At 36.7% G+C, this 11,075-nt stretch overlaps 1 protein-coding gene across 1 annotated transcript in view; it reads left to right on the top strand.

Moving 5' to 3' along the window:
• The window catches only part of Zbbx (zinc finger B-box domain containing), a 147,842-nt gene that overhangs the window by 91,504 nt on the left and 45,263 nt on the right, over positions 1 to 11,075 (top strand). The window contains exons 14-15 of the mRNA XM_023717811.1: positions 2,696 to 2,727; positions 3,229 to 3,527. Of these exons, the coding sequence (XP_023573579.1) occupies positions 2,696 to 2,727; positions 3,229 to 3,527 (331 nt within the window). The remainder of the gene's footprint in view (positions 1 to 2,695; positions 2,728 to 3,228; positions 3,528 to 11,075) is intronic.

Below are 11,075 nucleotides of genomic sequence, written 5' to 3' on the forward strand. Positions count from 1 at the left end.
GGGCCGGCATGGCAAGCTGGAGATCGAACCGGCTGCTGCGCTCTGCCTAAGCAGGCACTTTAGTCCGCTGAGCTATCTGGCAAGCCCTATAGATTTTTCTTTTCATTCTCTTCAGTGTATTTTTTACAGAGAACTACGTTTTTAGTTTAAATGAAATTAATTTTATTTTCTGTTTCTTTGACTTTGTATCTCAAAGATTTATTCCATACCCAAGATCATCTAGGTTTTTTTCCCCATGATTTGTATTTTTCATGTAGCTCTGGGATATCTCCGGGTTAATTGTTGTGAAAGGTATAAAGTCTGTGTCTGGAATTACTTTATGTTATATCACCATTTAGTGTTGAAACAGCCTTTCTCTCCTGTGTATTGCTTTTGCTTGTTTTTCAAAGATCGCTTGATTACCGCTAGCGTATGGGTCTACTTTGGGTTCTCTATGGTGCTTCACTGTGTGTTCATGTACTTTTCTTTTTTCTAATACTGCATTGTCTGAGGTGTGTAGATATGTAGCACATCTTTAAGTAGGTTGTTGTCAGTCCTCTTTTTCTTTCATTTGTGTTGACTTCTCTAGGTTGTTTGCTGTTCCATATAAATTTGTTCATAGCCACAAATTAAGCAAGAATATTGATAGGCATACCACTGAATCTATAGATCAAATGGGAAAGAACTGATATAGTGATAATGTTGAATTCCTCCGTTCATAAGCAAAGCATATCTCTCCATTTATTCAGCTATTTTATATCTTTCACCAGAAGTTTTAGTTTTTTTCCTATAGATCTTATACATAATTAGATTTAGTCCTTCATATTTCTGTTGAGGGGGATAAAAATAATCTTGAGTTTTACATCTTAAATCTACATACTCCTTATCAGTTTATAGGGATTGTGAATGATTTTGGTACAGTGTCCTTATGCTCTACACGACTGCTATAGTTGCTTGTTAGTTTGTGGAGGATATTTGGCAAAGTATATTGATTTTTCTTCCTAGACAATTATCTGGAAACAAAGGCAGACATTTTTATCCTTGCCATTATGCCTACCTTTGATTTTGTTGCCTTATTAAAATAGATTAGTCTTTAAATACATCATTGAAAAGGAGTGGAAGTTTGGAACAAACTTGTTTCTGTGCTTAGTATAAAGATCTGGTTTCTCACTCTTAGGTACCATGTTAACGTGGTATAGAGTTGTTCTTTAGCAAATTAAGCAAGTCTCCTCTTTCTAAATTGATAAGAAATCGTCTTTATCATGAATGTTTACTAGATTATGATACATGCCCTTTTATTCTGAATGCAGTCATGTGATTTCATTTTAGCCAAGGTGATGGATTTGAATATTTGATTACTGAGTATTGAAACAAGGCACATAATTATTAATGAATAAACAGGTCATCTAATGACTAGAGTAAATTAAATATATTTATATTATATTGCAATTTTAGCATTATTTAAAGGCTAATTATTTAAATAATATAGCATATCAGTAGGAGAATTCTACAACTTTTCAAAAAGATTGGGGCTGGTGAGATGGCTCAGTGGTCTAAAGCACCTACTTAGAAGAAGCTTAGCCAAGCACAGGACCGTGGTTCAATCCCCCAGCACCACATGCCAGCCAGCCCTGCCCCCTGGTGGGCTGAGCTGGCCACACACACACACACACACACACACACAAATTTTAAAAAAGTCTTTAAAAAAAAAGATTATTGAAGGTAGTTGCAGAAATTTCAACATAAGAAATAGCATCTCATTATTCTAAAAGTCCAGAAAATTCCTTTATTCCGAAAATTTCTGGTAAGGAAGTGTAGCATTATTGAAGAAATTTCATTATATTTTATATCCTTCATGAAGTCTTATAAAAGCAATTGTCTGACACATAATTTATTTTTTTCTCACAATATTTGTAATATTTAAAACCCACAGTAGTTGAAGTGGTTATTTTACATACCATATACAATAACTAAGCTATATAAACTTTTTATCACAAGATATTTTTTGAAGGACAGAACAGAATTTAGTGGAGATTATTTAGGTTTAAGTCTCTACTATGTCATGTAGTCTATTTACAGAGATGTTTCTTTTAAAAAGAGAATGGGGATGATGACATGAAGCTATATTCAATGTAAATTGTATTTATTATGTATCATATAATTGTATATCAAGCTGATGGATATATTCTTAAAGAACTTCTATTCATCAAGAAGCTAGAACTTTGTTTCACTCTCTGGGCTGTGCATTATGATATGCTGTAGATACAGTTTGGGAAGCTAAAAGCTGCAGTGGCTGAACTTCATTTCCAGCATCTGACTTCATTGTTTAGGTATTTGATCCATATCCAGACAATCTTTTATTTTTGTTTGAGATCACACACACTTTCTACATCCATTTCACCCCTCACTCACAAAGCCACCATCTCCCAGAAAACAGTTTTAAAGAGTATCATCTGATGATTCCATGGCGTAGTAGGATGAAACCCCATGATCTAAACTAAGTGATTCATTTAAAACAGACACAAAGAGGTGGGCGACTAATACGATCTTGCTCATCCTGGAGGTTTCTGTAGGCAAGTGTCCCGGTGACACATCTTCTGCTCTGTTCAGTGATTCGGTACATTTCTCTCTGTCTTTTCTTTTGACTGGGTGTGGTACATCATATAGGGTAAATGTAGAAAAGGGTTTTCTCTTAATTACTCCTCAAAAATTCTAGTTGTAATATTATAATGAGACAAGAGGTGGGAAGTAAGAATTGAACCACAGGCTGAAATAAAAATGTATCAACTTTAAGACTTCGTTATAATATAAATTTTTGCTTCTTTATGGAAGTCTGTGTAATTAATATCTAGCAGCATAAAAATTATTGTTTCCATTTAGGAATGTGACATTATAAAATATTTTAGCATTGAATATCCCATTACTAAATTTTATAAGTTGGGTGTGGTGCCATTCACCTGTAATCTCAGCATTTTAGAAGCTGAGGCAGGAGGATCACCACAAATTCCAGCTCAACCTGGGAGCATAATGAACTCAAGGTCAGTCAGAACTACGTAGCGAGGCCCTGTCAATACTACTAGTACTATTACTATGACTACTACTACTGCTAATAATAATAACAATAATATATAAAGAAAATAAATTTTTGTAAAACAAACTTCATTGTTAAATATTTTCCCCAAAACTTTTCCTTCTCTGGCATTTTACTCTAGTTGAATCTATTTGCATTTTAAAATGTGTTTTTAACAGCAGGAATTTCACATGCATATTTTGACAACATTGTGGATTCTGATTCATATTATCCTGATATAGAAAAAATAGAGGAAAGCAGCACTTTTGAAGAAAATCTGAAAGAGAAAAGTATAAATATAGGAAATAAAGAAAAATCTGAAGATTCCAACATATCACCTGACAGCAAAGATTTGCCAACAGTACCTGAGTCTTTCGTTGAGGAGAAATTTTCTCAAGAAACCAAAGAATCCTTCAAATTTAGTAATGTGTATGAGAAGCCAAACTTTGAAGATTCTAAAGCTAAAGAGTCACAACTGGTAAATCTTATTATACTCATTAACATTTTGTAATGAATTTTGTAAGGAAATGTTATTTGGATATAGTGATTTTATGAATATTACTTTCTCATTGTGAAAATATACTGTTTGTTGTATCATGTTTTAGCTGATGAATGATTCATATGGGGGAAAATATCTGACATGTTCTAATATGGTGAATATCATTTTAAGAAAGGTTCTTTTTCCAGACAGAACTGTGAGAATCAACTCAATACACAATAATAAAAGCACTGTTGCTTTTTCAAATCAAATTCATTTTTATGAATATTATACTCTATTACTCTAGAGTATAATATATATTATTATACTCTAGCCATTTACTATCATATAGTTACTGATTGACCATAATAAAAGTAGTGTAAAAGAGCTGGGGAGATAACTCAGTAGAATAAGTGCTTGTCTGGTAAGTGCAAGGGCCTGAGTTCAATCCCAGGTTTTATAAGAAAAATAAAAATAAAAATAAAAAAGTAGTGCAGGTCTATAGATAGGAATAGTTTTGTGTATAATATAAGGAGAAGTAGATTATTTTAGGAAAAGAACTGAAATAGCAGTAGATGATTTGGATTTCTCAGAGAAAATGCAGATAAAGTGGGTCATTATTATGTTGTTGCCAAATTTATTTATTTATTTATTCATTTACTTATTATATTTGGTACAGGGTCTTACTACACAAGTAGGACTTCTGGTGATCCTCCTGATTTGAGCCTTCCCAGTTCTGGGATTACTGGCGTGCACCACCACACCTGGACTGGTGCCACATGGCGTGTGGTGCAGTGGACTGAGCCCTGGTCCCTGACCTTGCCTAAGCAGGTGCTTGGTCAGCTGAGCTATCTCACAGGCCTTATTGTCAAATTTAAAGCTACATGTTCATGTCCATTCTATACACTAGTAATCTTCAGTAGTCACGGTTACTAAAAATAAATCTGTTGCAAATAGTTCAAGAAAATACTTTCATAATTGTTAAAAGTTATTTCAAACTAACTTCCAGGAGCCTAACCTAAAAAGTAAACTCCAAAGCAGAATGAATACTTGAATTTCTGCTCATTGTCCTTGGCAAATTGGCTTTCTGTGCCCATTTTGTGACAGGTATTGTGCCTTTGCTAGGTGAGAAATTGGAATTGAGAACTCTACCAAAATCCATTTTATTATGAAATTTTGTTTCGTTTTTTCCATTAAAAAACAGATACCTTCGAATCTGCTCTTTCTGAAGAAATGCACTGGAAGAATAGCTACAGATGCAGCAAAAGGAGAGGAAACTGATTTGTGCTGAAGTTCTGGGTCAGGCCAATAAAACATCTGACATGAGAAATGAAAATATGGACTTTTATTTAGTGTAGGTGTGTTAATATGAATCCAGATTTCCACTTGAATATATATTTACCCTTGAAATTTCCAAGGCAAGGAATTGTCTTTAATGTAAAATCCATTGCTATTGTCTTTCTGTATTTTAGGGCAGGGTCTACAGGGTGTTCAGGGTCTCACTGTGTAGACTGGACTTGACTCCTAGTGATCTGCCTATTTACAGCCTCCCGAGTGCTGGGATTACAGGTGTGCGCCACCATGCCCAGTCTCAATTGACCTCTCAGCCCGCTCCAGGGGTGGGGCCAGCACAGCAGGCCCCGGGATCGAACTCCCAGGCCATGCACCTGCTTGCAAGTGCTTTAATCCACTGTGCTATTTGACCGGCCCTCCATTGCTATTTATACCTTGACATTATTGGCGAAAGTAGGTCTTAATCCACCCTGGAAGGACATTCACAGAATTTACCCAATAATGGTTCCTTCAAATAAATCCATACTTCAAATGAGCTAATGTTACACCTGCCCCATTGGAGAAAACAGTAAACCACAGCATGAATTTCCACAAACAAATCACATGAGAATTCTTGCTCCCTAACTTTCACAGGGCATCATGAGGATAGCTTGGTGGCACCTGCTCAGATAATCATAGGCAGCGTAATAGGAGAGGAATACTGAACTTTGGAAACCACAGTCTTGTAGAGGCAATACAAATGTTTGACCTCACCTGGACCTCTCCATGCTTCGCTGTAGAAACTGGGCTCTGGGAATTCATCTAAATGGTGATACTCTGGGAACTGATGTATGTGTTAGCAGCAAAACCTTTTGTCTTTAACCAAGAAGTTCTGTATCTTCTCTTAGCCATCATGAAAATGCAAGTAACAGGTTTGGAGAAAAGGACACATTTTAGATACTTCATAACTCTTGATGGCAAGTAGAAGTAAGCTAACAAATAAATTAAGCATGTACTAGATAGAGGGCTGGGGAGATAGCTCAGTGGCATAAGCGCCTGCCTGGAAAGTGCAAGGTCCTGAGTTCATTCCCTGGTAAAACAAATAAATAAATAAATAATAAAATCAGAATAAGAGTGATTAAATTATGTGACTTAGAGTGAGGAACAGATTCCTAGTTTGGACATAAAATCCATCTGGATGATTTTCACCAGAAACCGACGTAACATGGGATAAAATTATAAGAGTAAAGGCAAAAGTTGTTTAAAAACCACTTTAAGGTAATAAAACATTGCCGTAACAAGGAGAATCACTATACATGATCCAATGAGTTATTGGGAAGAGCAAATAAAATTTCAGTTTGCATGTACCTGTAAGTGTAGCTTTAGAAATGTGAGGCAAAAATGGACAAGAATACATGAGATTATTGACATATCTGTCAACCTAATGGAGTTTTATAAGTGAACAAAATAATCTAAACAATGCAAACTAGTAGGGCTCCTTTTCAATCTTGTGTTCAATAATAGAGGCTGCCTATTCTTTGCAAGAACACATGGAACACGTACAAGATACACTTACAATACATCACCAAAATAAAACTACAAAGGAAATTTCAACTAATTTTTAACTTTAATATGTACATGTATATATATATTTATTTATTTGGTACAGGGTCTTGCTACGCAGCTCAGCCTTGTAGTGATCCTCTTCTCAGCCTTTCCAGTGCTGGGATTACAATTGTGCACCACCATACTCAGTTTCAGTGGCCAGCTTGGCATGGGGCCAGCACAGCATGTGGTACCAAGGATCAAACCGGATCCTTGTGCTTGCCAGGCAGGGGCTTAGATCGCTGAGCTATCTCCCCGGCCCCAACCAATTGTTTTTTTTTTTGTTTGTTTGTTTGTTTGTTTTTGTATTTGGTTGTTACGGAGTCTCACTATGTAGCTCAGACTTATAGAGATCCTCCTGCTTTCAGCCTCCCTAGCACTGGGATTACAGGTGTTCGCCACCAAGCCTGGATTCGATGTGTGGCTCTGTTCGCCTGGGAGTGGGGCTGGAGCAGCATGTGGTGCTGGAGATCAGACTGTGGTCCCTGCACTTGCCTAAGCAGGTGATATAGTCCAATATCATATCTCGCTAGTCCCCCAACCAATCTTAAATGATATCACATACTGTGATTTCCAACCCCAACACAATAACATAAGTTGAAATCAAAATAAAAACAAAATATAAATGCCTACTCAAGTTTGGCATGAGAAACAAGTTATAAAATAAGTTATGAATATTTTAAACAGAACATTAGAGGATTACTAGTAAAAATATATATTACGATTTTTTTTTTTATTTATGACAGGGTGTGCAGGGTCTCACTGCATAGATCAGACTCACAGTGATCCTTCTGTTTACAGCCTCTCAAGTACTGGGATTATAGAAGCACGCCACCACACCCAATCTCAATCGCCCTCTTAGCATGCCCTGGAGGCGGAGCGCAAGCCATGGGCTGGCACTGCAGGCCGGGAAATTGAACTCCTGGACTCTGAGTCTGCCTAACCAGGTGCTTTAATCTGATGAGCTATTTGGCTGACCCTTCTATTATGAATTTCAAATTATACCTACTGAGAAATTTATGCAGATGGTCTCTGATTGCCATGGTCCAATTTATGAATTTTTTGCTTTATGGTGGGCAAAACAACATGCACTTAGTAGAAATAATACTTAAAATATTAAAGTTTGATTTTTCCTACCCTAGAGACATTGGTATGATACCCTCTTACAGTACTATGAAATGGCATTGAGTTACAATTCCAAGTTAGCTAATAAATACAGTATGCAGTGTTGCTAAGCTATGATGTTTGGTATATTAGGTGTACTCAGGCATTTTTGGCTCACAACATTTCAATTTAATGATAAATTTATTAGGATGTAACCACATTATTAGTCAAAAAAGCACATCCAATCGTGAATGTGAAAAACAGAAGGCATGAAAATTATTAAGTTGTGAACCTTACTCAAAAGAAAACAATAACAAACTCACAAGTGTAAAAATAAATAGTGAAGATGATGAAAACAGAACTTAATACGACAGGAAAAGGAACAAATAGCATCAATAACACTCTTATTTTAAAAGGTTAAAAATTTAATGCACAGTTTTGAACACACTGACCAAGAAGCTGAATAAAGAAAATACAAATAAGTGCTAGAAATTTTCTTTTTTCTTTTTCTTTCTTTCTTTTTTTTTTTTTTTGTATTTTAAGGAAAGGTCTACAGGGTGTTCAGGGTCTCGCTACTAGGATGGACTCGTAATGATCTGCTTGTTAACAGCCTCCAAAGATCTGGGATTACAGGTGTGCACCACCATGCCCAGTCTCAATTGCAGTCTCAGCGTGCCCTGGGGGCGGGGCCGGCACCGCAAGCTGGGGAGTGAACCCCTGGCCCCTGCACCTGCATGCAGGTGCTTTAATGCGCTGAGCTATTTGGCTGGCCCCCATGTGCTATAAATTGAACTAAAAGAGAAATTGTAATACAATTTTTAAAGTGTTAGTGAGTTTGTTCCAAGAGAATCAAATATGCTTAGATTTCTTCAAAAATTATTTATGAAAGCTGACTGCAGTTGGAGTAGAAAATCTGCACCACATCTCCTATGGTTTGAAGGTGCAGTCCAGTAGTCAGGCATTGGAAGTGTAATCCCAGGTATCAGTGTGAAGCAATGAGACTGCGAGAAGGGCTTTGGTCATAAGGGCTTCCTACTCAGGAATGGGTGAGAGCTGTTACTGTGGGTGTGGGTTCTTTATCTGAAGAATGAGCTTATTAAAATGATGAGTTCAGCCTTCTCTTTCTCTTTGTGTTCTCTTACTTTCCTCCTCAGGGTAATGCAGGAAGAAGGCCCTCACCACATGGAAGATCTTGGATTTCAGACATCTCAGACTCTAGGGCTCTTATAAATAAGTTTATTTTCTTACTAAATCAGCCAGTTTGGAGCCTAGGGAGACAGCTCAGTAGAGTGCTTGCCTGGCAAATATAGAACGCTTGCCTGGCCCTCGTTCAATCCCTGGTACCACAAAAATAAATAAATAAATAAGCCAATTTGTGATATTCTGTTGTAGTAACGTGAAGTGGATTAAAGCTATGTTAAAGTACTTAAACTATCAGTAGTTTATTAAATTACTTTCTTCCAAATTCGTTTCCCTTCATATAAAGAAAAGATACACAAACTAAAAACAGGTATGCAAGTCTAGCAAACCACACAGAACCAATAGTTAATTATTCTACTCTGCAGGGAGTAACACAATATGTCAATTAGCATATGCAGAAAACAGCTTGATTGGCCTTATTTCAAGAACCCAGAAGACAGGTGATGGATGTGCAAAAGCGTTTGATAAATGAAAACCTTTCATTAAAACTATCTTTATAACTCTAATAATGAGTATTTGCACAGTCTGCACAGTACATAATTTGTGGTTATTAGCATAATTAAAAAATGTAGCAGTTATGGGGCTGAAGAAACGGCATGGTGGCATAAGCGCCTGCTTGGCAAGCACAAGGTCCTGAGTTGGAGCCTCACTACCGTATGTCAGACTGGCCCTGGAACCTGGGATGGTGGCTCATGCCTATAATCTCAGTGCTGGGGACAATCACTAAGAGTCTGAACTTCACAGTGAGACCTTGTATCAAAACAAAAAATTTAAAAATGTAGCAGTTAAGATGAATGAAACACAGATATACTTTTGTTTTTGTTGTCACAGCTCTAGGGAATCAAACCTAGAGCATTGGCACTGGACTATATTCCTAGCTGTTCTTTTATGTTTTATTTTGAAACAGGGTCTCACTAAGTTTCTGAATTGCCCAGTGTTGGGTGGAATTTACAGTTAGCGTCCCAGAGTGCTAAGACTAGAGGCACGGGCCATCATGCCTGGCTCAGGTATACTTCAGTGAGCATGGCGATAACTAAGAAGTATGATGATGAAGGATATGTAGGGAACAAAGGCAACATTATTAGCAAATACTTAACATCATTTTACCTTTTTATAGAGAAGCTGCACTGTAAGGTATAGCACTAGGTTTTCTAGTGTCAACACAATAATACAATTAGTATTACAAAGTCTACTAAAATAGTTGTAGTATAGATATCTGAAGCATTTAAATTATTGATATTAATTTTTGTGACAAAGTTTTTAATTGTACATATCTACACTTTAAAATTATTTCATAATTTAAGATGCATTTTAAAAGGTTGCTATTATATTTTGATCCTTTACTGTAAAATTTTGTTTTTATTTAAAATAGTAAGTCACTGAGTTAGTGCTTTATACATAGTAAGTTTAGTAAGTTGTTAGAAAACTATTACTGAAATTATAGAAATGTCCTGAACATACTTTGATATTAGAATGGCATAAGAGTTACTGCTTAGATTTCTTTTTTTTACAAAAATAGCAATTACCTACAATTTTAGGTGAGGATAACCCTAATTTGATGTCATCAAGGTTAAGTGTTTTTTTATTGTTAATTAATTAATTAATTAATTTTGCAGTACTGGGGTTTGAACTCAGGGCCCTGAACTTGCCAGGCAAGCGCTTATTCTACTGAGCTATCTCCCTGGCCCCAAGTGTTTCTTTCTTTTTTCTTCTTTTTTTTTTTTTTTAGAGGAATACTTACCCACTTATTATTCCCAAGAGGAGTGGAAAAGCCTTTATGTTCAGGAAGGTCTAGTGTTTGTGTTAACCTTGCAAGTCTCTCCCACACTTTATTCCAGTCTCTCTACAGGAAAAGAATTTGACTAACCTGGTTAGGAATATTTGCATTTGATGTGGAGCAGGCCGCGTGTGCCAAGCTAGAGAAGCTGCCTTGCTAGCTGCCAAGCTAGAGATTTTGCCTCTTAGCCTCCTAAGGTTCTTTGCCGTTTCTGTTTTCTCTGTGTGTCTGTGTGTCTGTGTGTGTCTCTGTGTGTGTCCCTGTGTGTCTGTGTTCCTCAGTTTGTGTTCCTCCCCTACTTCTCTTTCCTTTTATACCTGTCCTACTCTCCTGCATCCCATGTATTTATATGTGTTCCTGGTCTCTTTACCAGGAAGTTCTTAGTGAAGTGTTATCCTTTCTCTGCTCTTCTGCTCCAAGTCTTCCTGTGTTAAACTCTCGGGGAAAAGACTTCCTTGTCATTCTCTGATCCTCTAGGAGAGAAGAAAGAAAACCTCCATTGCTGTCTCTTGGGAGAGCTAGCATAATTTAGACCATTAATTCAGTAACTTTTGTTCCATCTTGACTGTCTGATCTACTCCAAATTGATC

This window comes from Octodon degus, unplaced genomic scaffold, assembly GCF_000260255.1.
Source record: "Octodon degus isolate 3935 unplaced genomic scaffold, OctDeg1.0 scaffold00055, whole genome shotgun sequence".
In the NCBI taxonomy this organism is placed as follows: domain Eukaryota; kingdom Metazoa; phylum Chordata; class Mammalia; order Rodentia; family Octodontidae; genus Octodon; species Octodon degus.